At 44.6% G+C, this 12,340-nt stretch overlaps 1 protein-coding gene across 2 annotated transcripts; it reads right to left on the bottom strand.

Moving 5' to 3' along the window:
- Nucleotides 1-1,241: 1,241 nt before the first annotated feature.
- On the bottom strand, nucleotides 1,242-12,016 carry LOC140498823 (BOLA class I histocompatibility antigen, alpha chain BL3-7-like). Of its 2 annotated transcripts, XM_072599591.1 has the most exons (7): nucleotides 11,869-12,016; nucleotides 10,723-11,001; nucleotides 10,228-10,503; nucleotides 3,056-3,331; nucleotides 2,824-2,925; nucleotides 2,013-2,094; nucleotides 1,242-1,871 (listed from the first exon to the last, which is right to left on the bottom strand). In XM_072599591.1, the coding sequence occupies exons 1-6, from the start codon at nucleotides 11,930-11,932 to the stop codon at nucleotides 2,060-2,062; spliced, it is 1,032 nt and encodes a 343-aa protein (XP_072455692.1). In that variant the 5' UTR covers nucleotides 11,933-12,016; the 3' UTR covers nucleotides 1,242-1,871; nucleotides 2,013-2,059. The 2 variants fall into 2 exon arrangements, with proteins under 2 accessions (XP_072455692.1, XP_072455691.1); XM_072599590.1 differs by lacking the exon at nucleotides 1,242-1,871 and having other exon boundaries at nucleotides 2,089-2,304.
- Between the last annotated feature and the right edge of the window lie 324 nt (nucleotides 12,017-12,340).

Here is a 12,340-nt window from a genome sequence, read left to right as displayed (position 1 = left end):
TCAAATGCAGAAAGGGCCAGGAAAGCCAGTCTGTGCGTATCATGACCTGGTGCTGACTGAGGCTGGGGGCTGGATTTATTGTCAGTTGGAGGAGTTTCATCCTGTCCAGCTCAATTCTGTAACTTATTTGAACTTCACTTTATATTTAAAAATTGGAAATGTTTATGTCAGGGTTGTACTGGAGAGCATTCGATGATTTGAGTAGTTACTTCGCTTCCTTCCTCCCCACCCCCATTCCCTCTCCCCAAAGAAAAGGGTCTCTCACCCTTTGGCTGCTGAGAAGGTCTACAATACTCAGTCAGTTTTGTGTGGAGAAGAGCAGAGATTAGGGGTGAGGCCCAGATTGGCTGTCGGGGGAGCCTCAGGGGAGAGGACAGAGGCAAACATGGGGGAAGGAGAAGTAGCTTTGAGGTGGGACAGGTGGAGATGGGATACTGAAGGAATCTCCTCTCCCTTAGCCACATTCACCTTTCCTCTAGTGTCCTGGCAGTGTCCTGGCAGATCCAGGACGTAATGAGAGTCACTGGACAGGTGGTGCAAGACACATGGAGAAGCCCGAAAACTGTGTGGAGTTTGGAGGCAGAAAAGGATGAAAGGAGTCCAGGAGGGCTGAGGAGGCAAGTGGGCCCATCAGAGACAGTCCAGTGTGGAATGTGGGTGTGAAGTGGATATTCTCTCCTCCTCCCTGACCTCTTCTCATAGTCAACCTACTGTCTTGTCTGATGTCCCCCATGCCCAGGGACTGCCTTCCTGCCTAGCACCTTAACACAGACTCAGGAAGGGCAGTCAGAGAGGACTAGAAACAGGTCTGCTGGGCTCCTGGGGGAACATGAGCATCTCAATGGGATCCCAGAGGGAATGGGCCACCCCTTCCCAAACCAGCAAAGTATGGCGAGTTTTTATAGAGTTCTTTAGATCTAACAGAACCAGGCATTGGGACAGGGACCAAGGTGCCTGGAGCTGATTCATGCTAGTGGCGGGAGGAAAGGCTCCAGTGGGTAATGACAGTCCCTGTGGGCAGAAAAGGAGCTTTGGGCAGCTCCTGTTGGTCTCACACTGACAGGGTGACTCCACTTCCCCTGTCAGAGATTTGGAGCATTGTCATCTTGTCCCCCAAAATCCCCCACCCAGAAATGAAGCTCAGCTGAGATTGTGGAGTGCTGAGGCCAGCACAGTCCAGCAGGTGCGGGGCGGTTATGGGCTCACAGAGTGAGGATGAAAAGACAGGCGGGACACAGCCGTCTGAACAAGCTGAGTTTATTCTAGACATACTGAGCCAATAAATTAGGGGGTCGGGGTGCTTAAACAGTAAAAAACCATAGGGGTAGCAATTGAGGCACGAAACAGAACAGATTGTGATAAGTAGTATCCGAATGTTATCCTGTATAGCAGGGGTCCTGATTCCTGGAACTTCAACACCCAAATTCAAGGGCATGCACCTGAGAACAATATATCACTTAGTTTCTCAAGTCAGCTCTTAGTCTCCCTTGGAGGAGAGGAACTCTTGATAAGGGGCTCTTTCAAACCCCTCAAGCTTCTCTAAAGTGGAGAAAATCTCAAGCACAAGAATTTATTTAGTGGTTTTTCAGTCAGACAAAGATGTAAGGGCAACATTAGATGTGAAGGAGGCTCATTCCCCAAACCCTCTGGTCCTTGCTGCTGGTTGTGTCCCTGCAGAGTGAGACAGGCAGAAAGAAAGAAAATATGAAGGTGGGGTAAGGGAGGCCTTAGAGATCATGGTGAGGGCCCTGATGATGCTGCCCTGGGCTTGCACTAGTAGAATCCAGGGACTATCCCAGGGGCCAGTGGTCACCAGGAACAACACATGGACTGCACACTGGTTTTCTTTCTCAGGTCTATGCCAGATAATTCTATCAAGTTGAAGAGAGACAGAGAGATTTAGTGGGATCCTCCAAGTACCCTCTGGCTTCCAGCCTCTCATAATTCTGAAGTGCCAGCTGATCCTCACCCCTTCCTCTCCTCCACCCTCCCCTTTGCTTGGTCCCCTTTACCTCAGCCGCACTCTCCTTCCAGGCTCCCAGAGCCTCACCTCTGGCTGTTACAGAGGCACGGATCTCTGTGTGCTGTCCCTGCCTGGAGACAAAGGAGGAAACAATGGAGTCAGGGACATTCATTCCAGAATCAGGGTATGGGAAGAGAACGGGACATTAAGGAGAGTTACTGGGCTAAGTCTCTCCTCTGTCTGCTCAGGTCCCTAAGATACCATGGGCTGTCCCTTTCTTTCTACCCTCCATATCAACCGTTCACTTTCTTGCAGCCTGAACACAGTTTCTCCATTTCCACCTGAAAAAAAAAATTTCTAGTGAGGAATTCAGGAGAGGATACCATACTAAGGTCTCATAAGTTCACTGGTTTGTCTTAGAGACACAGCCAATAACAACTGGGACTGTACGCCCATCCCCCACCTACAGTCCTGCATCTAGATGGAAGAGGAAGAGAAAAAAGAGGTCCTCAAATGGGCACTTTCCCACCTCCAGGCCTGCATCCAGGGTTTCCCAAGACTAGTCTACACCCCCAGCTGGGGAGACACCCAGGCCCTCTGGCAGATATCCCCATATTCATCCCTCATGTAAGTCTGAAGCAGATTGTGCACTCAGTCAGCCTGTTATGGTGCTGGCAGACATCTTCAAGAAATATGGTTTGTAGCTAGGGATTTGGTCATCTGGAGTCCTAGGGTCAATCTGATAGTCCTTTAGATGGGACAGAGATAACTTGGGGACAGAAAGACAAGCTTCCAGGTCAGAGGAAGACAGGCTGTCCATGGTGCCTGCTTCATAACAATCCCCTACCACTCCTGCCTACCTGAAGTCTTCTTCCTCCAGATCCTAACTCCAGCAATGAGTGTAATGAGGAGAACAGTAGCAATGACCCCCACAGTGAGCCAGGTGGATGGTGATGGTGGCTCTAAGATGGAAAAGGGAAGTGAGAAGCCCTGATCCCTGCCTGATCCCCCCTCCCCCAGTAACTCCACCTCCCTCTGGTCTTTTGGGGTGTGCAGGATGGCCTTTTCCCAGTCCCTTCTTACTGTCCTTACCCCACTTCAGGGTGAGGGGTTCAGATAGCCCCTCATGCTGAACTTGACAGGTGTATTTGCCTTCCTGGCCCGAGGTCATCTGCACAACTGCCCATTTCTGGAATGTTCCATCCCCTGCAGGCCTGGTCTCAATGAACTCCATGTCCTGAAGCTGTTCCTCCCCATCCCTCAACCAAGTCAGGGAGATCTCCTTAGGGTAAAAGTCCTGGGTCCAGCACTTTAGGGTCACCTCCCCATTGGGAGCAGTGTGATGGGTCACTCTGGCAGAAGGAGGCTCTGTAGGCAAAGGTCAAAGGCATTTCCATGCCCTCCCTTCCAGGGATGCAAGGACAGGTGGGGTCAGGAGGAACAACTCTAAGGTGATGGGGCGCTTGAGTGCTTGGGCTTGGACACCAATTTCAAGATCACATTTCTCTCTACCTTCAAAACACTCACCCTGACAGTTTTCTCCTCAGTCCAAGTGCACTATGCTTAGCAATTCCTCCTAAGTGAGCCCCAAGAAAACAAACTATCTTTCCCCATCACTCAAACAAGCTGATCTCTGAAAAAATTCTCTTGTGTAAACAGGACCATCTTGTAACCACAGAATGATCATGTATGGATTCCCACGGTTATCATCTGCAATCCAGAGGTGAAGCTATAGACATGGACTCTCAAGGCTATCCTGCTACTGATAACATTTAATATCATTTTTGGACTTTAATAAGGGCCAGAGCTTGAATTAATCAGTCAGAAGAAGAGCCTGGACCTAATAATGTCTTTGTTCTCTGAAGTAAACTCAGAGAATATCTCTTCTTCTGTCAACAAGGCCAGATGGTGCTGACTTAGGATACTTTATGAGACCTTTAACCCGAGACACTCTCTTGAATAATGGGACTTTTCCCATATCTTAATATTTTGTGGTCATATACTATGTTATGGCATGTTAATGATAAAGAAAACACAGATACCCTGGGCTGTAATTTCAATTGAAACTTTGTCAACTCTCCTATCTTATTGTATTTACAACCTATTCAATTAAGAAGATTCCTTTCTCATGGTATAGTTAAACATAGAGACCATAAATCTGAGGAACACAGACATCCTTAGATTGCCCTAAAACAAATTTAAGCCTCGTCATTGTTCTTTCAGGCAGTCAGAGGTTTCATTCTGGTTCCATGGCCATGTAACTGCTAGCATTAAGGGAACAAACAATATACATTTAGCCTGTTTGCCTTTTTTAACCAAAATTTCAGGTCAACAGTTACGGTGCCCTGACGTGCAGATTAGAACTGCTGGTCTAGGAGAGAACAGCTCCCCACCTCACCAATGCCAAAAGACTTAGGTGCCTCAGGATTCATTTTTCCTGAAGTCCTAAAGCTTGATGGGATCAGGTCAATCTTCCTATTCCCAGCTTCCAAAGGGCTACCACTAGTTTTGTTGAAGTCTGAAACTTCCCTATAATCTAGTTTTGGGGCAGGGACCAATTCAAGTTCTCACATTACATGGGTCTCCTTTGATGATTCATTTTAGAAAAATTAGTACAAATATTGCTAGCACTAATGTCAATTAATTAAAGATAGCCCTAAATTATGTTGGCCACAATAGGGGTCTTTTGGACTGGTCGAAGTTACTTTATCTGAAAACCAAATTAAGTTTAAAGACCAACAAAACCTCTAGCCAGGAGTGGAATGTTTCATCTTGGGCTTGCTGACATAACTGAGGGAGAACAAAAGGCAGAAGCCTCCTCCCTTAAGGCTCCCAAAGCTGCTTCAGCACCAGTTGAGTACTGGCTAACTCCCTCTCCCCCAAGGGCCTAGACTATCCTTCTCTTTCACTCCTTCTGCCCTATTTCTCACCTCCTTTCTCCCTCCCTTCCCTTACAGGCTCTGAACTCACTTCGGGGTTACACACTCCCACCTCACCTTCCCTTACCTGCTTTAGCCCTAAGGAGGATAACTTTGTTCAGCCCCCAATGCCTCCTCCTCCCTCCTTCTCCCTTAAGGGCTCTGGTCTTGAGGAGGACAGTTACAATCCACCTACAGACTACAGGCCTGAATCTATTCCCATGGATCCTATCCCTTTAAGATAGTTAGAAATTTCGGGGTGCCAAGGCTCCCCCTCCAATGAGCATAGAGGTGTGCCGAGCAAAGATTGCAAGATCAACCCTTATTCTGTCAAGTCTTGAATGCTTGCAACCCGCTTTCCTCAGAATAATAATAACCAATGAATGATGGGGGTTTCTAACAAGCTTCTGATTCTTTCTCTCTCTGTTGTTAATTGTGAGCTCTGTTTGTATTTGTCCTGTCATTAATTGTCAATTTGTCTGTCTGTATGTCTCTGTTCATATCGTGTATGCTGTGAATGAGTCTATTATCTTGTAACATTTAAAATACAGGTAACCAGATGGCGGCAGCTAGGGAAACAAACAAAATTTTAAGACTTTTCTATGTTTTTTCCAGTCTGGCCAACCTGGAATTGCAATGAAAAATAGATATAGCTAAAAACATCTTAGCAGATTTTGTAGATTGTGAGATTAATCATTAAAAAGTTTGGAAACTGATCATTTGAAAAAGAAACTCCTGAGACTGTAGGTAGCTCCAGGAGCTCACCTTGCCAAAATATCCCCTTCCAATCCTGATAACTTAGCATTACCCACTCCCTCCCAGAGTTAAGAGAATATCTCAGAATGGAAATTTTTAACAGCTTCAAGGGTTCATATTACCCCCTCTCATCTCAGATCAGATTAAGAGAAGAGAATACAGGAGAAGTGTAGGGAAAACTTAAATCACCCTTCCTCAGCTGGCAAAAGGAAGTGTGGGGGCAGCAATTCTCAGACTGGCAGTGATTCTAAAAGTTTGTACTCTTGGGCATCATGTAGTTCACCCTTCTACGTAAAGGTTGGAAATGTCACCTAGGTCCTATACATTCTGCCAATCCTGTTCCAGCAGTTGGAAACTGCCCCATGCTTAGTAAATTCTACAGCTGTGGGGAAAGGGATAGGTGGATGGCTCAGGCCTGTAGTGAACACTCCCTAAGCCCTGCCTACAAGAATTATCACCACTGGGACAGCAGCTTCTCTGCTCTTGGTAAATGTCACACTTCTCTGTTCCAACTGCAAAAAAAAAAAAAATATTTTATCTGTTTGACCCATTTCCTGATTTATAAAGGGAAAAATAAAAATGGTTGTTGTTATGGGATCAAAGTGATATAATGATGGCAAAATGCTTAACATAATGACTGGCATATGTTACATGCGTATCTCTCTAATGCAATTTTAACTTTGAAGTGGTTTTAATTACCAAAAGTAATGAGATTAATTTCTGGAAATGCAAACAATATCATCAGAAGTTATTGTTGTGTTATTTCTAAAATTTTATTTCTGAATTTCTGAATTTCACTTAGAATGTGAAATTTGAGAGACCACTGTGAAGTAGAAATGTCAAAGCAGTTTTAATTGGGATCTTGCTGTATGTGAATAGGACCTTTAATAGGAAGTGATGAAATGAGATAATCTGATATTTACTATGACAGCAGATTTTTACATCTGAAATCTTGGCTATTATGAAAATTTATGGTGGTTTAAAGTTATAGTTTCCATATGTTATGCAAGGTGATTTATAAATGCATTGGCCTAAAGTTCTTATAAAACTGTGCAAAGGTTTCAGTGTTGTAGAATTCCTATTGAGCAAATGAGAACCCTTAAAGAAAGAAACAGGAGTATAATTTTCAAGCTTGTTTCACCTAAATGAGATACTTGTGTATGTTAATTTGAAGGTTTAGGAACTATCTATATGGAACGCCAGAATTTACTTAATTTCTAGGAATATATTTAAGGAAAATTTTTATTGTCATAAGGCTAAATTAATTGGATATGTCCTTCTTGACTTATAGAAACTAAATATCCTCTCCATTACAAACACCTTTTTGACTAAGGAACTTTGTGATATCTAGCAATTCTGTAATAACTACGAATTTAGATTTGTTATAATACTCTGTGAACTTGTGTTACTTTACAGCAATTCCCATTTTAAAGGTGTATTTTTGTTTTAAGGAGGAAGAAAGAGATCTATTATTTTTAAAGTTTCCAACTAATTTTCTTCATAAAAGTTTAGTGAACATCAGAATAAATTTTAAACTGTTTTTAAAGAAGGGAAAATACTTTTAGAAGAGATGTTTTGAAAAATCTAGAGTGATTTTTTAGAAGGCTTGCTAAATTTTCAAGATAATTCATTGATAAATTAATGTAATGAGTTATAAAGCAGAAGAGATCTTGCTGTTTGGATCTGAATTTGTTGTCATTCTATGGTCTATGCAAGACTTGAAATTTGTGTTTGAACTTATCATATGTAGAAGATTTAATTCCTGGAGTATCTCATTCTTCCAGAGTGAGTATAATTAGGGAAGAATAACAAACTTGTGAAATAAAGGCAAAAACCCATCAACCTGTAAGGGTAGCTATTAACCTCTTTGCTTTGTCTAAGCTGGAAAGCGATTTCATTACAGTTATGTTAGTAAAAAGTAATAACTTATGAGCTATCTTGTCTTATGGCTAAATTGTAAAGGAAAACTGGATAATCTGAAAAATAGGATTGAGAGATATGAAAGGATAAATAAAGGTCTGATTGAAAATATGGAAGACAGATAAGAAGGTTTGGGAATGAATGGGGTTATCTAAAGCCCTCTGGTCCCTAGATGGTTGTTCTGGATGGTTTCAGATGGCTTAAGCATGTTTAGAGAGTGTGAGGAAGTACCTTAAGAAGGCAGATTGATCTGATAATTTGATTTTTGATTAATTTGATAATTAATAGCTCAATCAAATTTGAGATGGCCCTATCTGAAGGATATCAGCCAATATTTATTTACTGTTTATGACTTTATGGGAATGCAATTTACTATTGTTTTAAACTCTGATTAGAGGACTAGTTGTCTAAGTTATCATAAAGCCCATTGACATGGGCTGCGTGGTTTTGGAGACGACCTTGGACATGACCTAGGTAGGATCTTCTTAACCTTAAAATGTTCTATTTCATTTCTGAAAAAGGAAATCCCTCACCTGATTACTCCTAAGTCCTGCTTTCAGCACCTAGGGGTTACCTGATTGGCTATCAGATATGACTCATTCCTGGAATCAAACAGAACTAAGGAAGTTCTTTCCTTCCGTTAAGATATGTGACATTGTCCCTCTTATTCTTTAATAGCAAATCTCTATAATCAAGAAGTACTGTGAGTACAATACTAAGTCTATTAAATAAATAGATAGAAATTGTAACATCTCTGAGTTACTATAATGGGATGCAAGAATGGATAGCTTACAACTTTAACCTATATTCATAGCCAAATAAATAAATATAATATAGAGATAACATCCTCCAAAGGAGGAAATGGTTAGACAAAGTTATAAGACACAGATGTAATGTAATAGATGCCTAATTAAAAAGGATAACAAATTTTGAGAAAAGCAACAGGATCAGACTGATTCCTTTAAAAATAATGTACAGATGTATATGATTGGCTTCTAAAATTTATCATGTTTTGATAAGATCTCACATTTTGATTGTTGCACCAATATTGTATAAGATAATAGAGAAAGATGAAATTATTTCTCCTTTATTAAAATATCTGATAATTGTGAAGGCAGATGAACCCATTTTGGTTGAACCGTCACATTTTAAAAGATTCTTATACCAGGTATAAGATTTAGGTAAAGACAGAAACAGCAAATAATATAAACTGAAATTCTATGACATTTCAAAAAAATGGAGAACAAATTCTAAGTGATTATGCTAATTTATATATTGTCAAAATTATCAAAGAATTTCTAGATATGAACCAGAAAAGAAGAACTCCCGTTTTGAACTGTCCCAAGAATAAAAACTTTTATCAAAGAAAGAATGTCTAGGCATCAGATAACAACATGAAACATCTGGGAGTCAAAAAGTGATGTTTAAATGGACATTGGGAATAAGTAGCTAGGATACAAGGAATTTAATGCTAGTTTACATTGGCAATTGAATTGATTTGTATGGCTCATGTTTAAGTTTTCTTGTTTATGTTGGTGACATGTCTCAAATCAGTCTATTGTGAGTCATCTGGGTGGTTTAATCTGTACCGGATTTAATGTTAAAATGCAATTTTGTGAACTGTGAGAAAAACTTTATTGTGTTGTTTGAATGTAACCCTGTGTGCTTAGGAAAATGAAAACATTTACTGGCCTATTCGAACCTAGCCCTGTGTGACTGGGAAACTGAACCATTTCTATGTGCCTTTAGCTATGCTATCTGTGTTGTACTGTTTCCTCTCAATTATCAAATCGTATACTTTTGGGGAGTCTTGTCTGACTTTATGGACTCTTGGATTCATCTGTCACATCTATTGCTCCTGCTCCCAAGTGGACACCTGAGTCCATAGGAGACCTTGCCCTCTGGTTTCTAAGGCGCCTGAAAAAGATGACATCAGATGTGGACAGCTTTCCCAAGAGTCCGAACCAGACCTTCATGAAGAACAGCTCCCTCCCTACCTGAGCCCCTTGCATCTGTAGGACTGGTTGTTTAGAGGTTTTTCCATACCTTTCTTGGTCTACAGGTGAAGCCTTTGGTTGCCTTTGGCCAAAAGGAGGAAATGATAACATTTAATATCATTTTTGGACTTTAATAAGGGCCAGAACTTGAATCAATCAATCAGAAGAGCCTGGACCTAACAATCTCTTTGTTCTCTGAAGAAAACTCAGAGAATATCTCTTCCAATGTCAACAAGGCCAGATGTTGCTGACTTAGCATACTTCATGAGGTCCTTAACCCTAGACACTATCTTGAATAATGGGACTTTTTCTGTACCTTAGTATTTTGTGGACATATACTATGTTATGGCCAGTGACTGAGGTCGTATGTTATCACCTAATTAGCATATCTGCCAGATAATCCACACCTTTTCTTATATAAGCTTTAGCATCATTCCTGTTAAGCTACAAGTTCCCTAAGGAGCTCTGCCCCCACAACTGGCACTACAATAAACCTTTGCCACCTTGACTTAAAGAATCCTTAAGTTCCCCTGAACCCCCCTCAAAGCTAATCAGAGGTACAAATGGTCCCTTGGGGTCAGAAGCTCGGGGCAGGGAAGTCAGGGAAAGGCCCTTTGAGGGGTTGAATGCCTCCCATACTTGGGCAGGAGGGGGAGGGTGGCGGGGACAGTACCTATTTTCAAATCCTCCTTCCCGATGTCTAGGTACATGCGCAACCACTTCACACACGTGTCCTCCAGGTAGGCTTTCCGATCGTTCTTGAAGCTCTCATCCGCCTCCATCCCCAACTTCGTGATCAGAGCCCGGGGTACCGACGCAGTCCACTTGTAGGTCTCCGTGTCCAGAGAGAGGAAGTCACGCCCGTCGTAGGCGAATTGAAAAAACCCGCGTTTGAAGGTGAGGTTTTGGTACACCTCGCAGCCACACAGGTGCTGGAAGATGTGGACTCCTGCCCCACCCCCAGCGCTGGGGTCAGCCGGGCCAGACTTCTGCGGCTCCCCCCAAGATGATTCCGTGACCCGCCCCTTCAGCCTCGGGTGCCCTACTCCCTCCTTCCCCTTTCCTCAGTGGGAACCCCAGGTACCGTGGGACAGCTGGGACCCGGCCTCTCCTCACCCCCCCTCCCCCACGCCTCCCCTACCCCCGCTCTGGGACCCACGTCCCGCACCCTCCTTGGTGTCGTTGTAATAGGCGCTCAAAATCTCCAAGCGGGCTAGGAATTTCTGTGCAGCTTCCTTGTGGAATCGAGTATTTCTCTCCCAGTACTCTGGATCCACCTTGTCCACTAGCTCCATCCACGGAGCCCGAGATTCCTCCCTCGCACTCGAGACGTCACTATCGAAACGCGCGAATTGACGATCGTCCACGTAGCCCACGGAGAAGAACCGAGGCTCCCCGAGCTCGGGCCGTGTCACAGAAGTGGAAAGATACCGCAGGGAGTGAGAGTCTGGGACGTGGGAAACCGGGCCGGGACTCAGGGCAGTGACCGCGTAGACCCGACTCTGGCGGCCCCGGGTCTGCGGCCAAGCCCAGGGTGCGACCTGGACTGCGGATTCAGCCTCCCCGAGATGCCTCCCCACCCCCAGCATCCCAGCCCCTACGCTCAAGAAGATACTGGGTATCCTAGCCCGGCAGTAGTAATTCTCATGACTACAGCGCTTTGAGATCAGTCAAACGCCTTTCCTAGCCACCCAGGCAGATCCTAGTAACCCTTCACCTGGGCCTTGCCCCGCCTCCATCTCTGGCCCAGTCCGGGGTCTCTCACCCTCAGCCCCCCACCTTGTGTCCTCACCTGCCCCCAGCCTCATCCCATCCGCCCTCCACAACCTTCCACGAAGCTCTTTAACAAAGCTGCTCCTGGTTCTCTGTCCTCGCCCTTGGATGCGGGGCCAGGAGGGGAGGAGGGGGCGCTCACAGCCAGCTCTGCTCCTTCTGAACGCACCCAGGACTGTGGCCCCCTTTCTCCCTTCTGGCAACTCTGCCTCAATGATCCATGCCCTCGTACCCACCTGCCAATGCACTTACTCCCCCACACCAAGAGACCAACACGAAGACACCCCCTCTTCCCCTCCCCCGCCAAAGCCCAGCTAAGGGACGGCAGGCTACTGGTCCCCGAGTCACACACAGAGACTTTTTCTTGGCTTCTCCCTTTCAGCACCTCCCAGACCGCACGCGAGATGAAGGAGCCGCTTCCCGGGAAACCCTCCCTGGGCTGGAATGGGCGGAACTTTGCGTAGGAAACGTTATCCTACCCACACATCCACCTCTGGGTGCCGCGTGCAGTACCCAGGCGCCCACTTAATACTTTACTTACCTGCCCAGGTCTCTGTTAGGGTCAGGGTCCACAACAAAAAGAGAGAGCTCACGTGACGCTCCATGGTTCACGGTGAGAGAAGTGCAAGATCAAAGCTGTTTATGCTGGGTTTAGAGAGGGACGAATCCCTAACTTCTGGTTAGCCTTACACAATTTCTGCCAGCCAATAGCAAATGGAAGATTAAAAATGTCATTGGTGACTGGGCAGAATAAGCATCTAAAGGTTAGGAGACCCAAATTGAAACTGGCGCGGAAGAAGTCCCTCGCTGTACAGACCTTGGTTCTTTGTCCGTTATCCACAGGACAGCCTCTAATTCTGAGGGGTGCCAAGAGTCCCTCCCTCCCGTCACTTCAGAAACACTTGGCTCGTATGCTTCCAGTCTGAAACAGAGAAAAAGAAGGTCCCGGCCCTCACCCCTTCCCTGCATTGACTCAGTAGAACTCAATGTGCCCTTGAAGGCTCTCATCAAAC

This window comes from Notamacropus eugenii, chromosome 4 (genome assembly GCF_028372415.1).
Source record: "Notamacropus eugenii isolate mMacEug1 chromosome 4, mMacEug1.pri_v2, whole genome shotgun sequence".
NCBI classification, from domain to species: Eukaryota; Metazoa; Chordata; class Mammalia; order Diprotodontia; family Macropodidae; genus Notamacropus; species Notamacropus eugenii.
The sequence above is the reverse complement of the archived record's forward strand: the minus strand, read 5'-3'. Positions and strand labels throughout refer to the sequence as shown.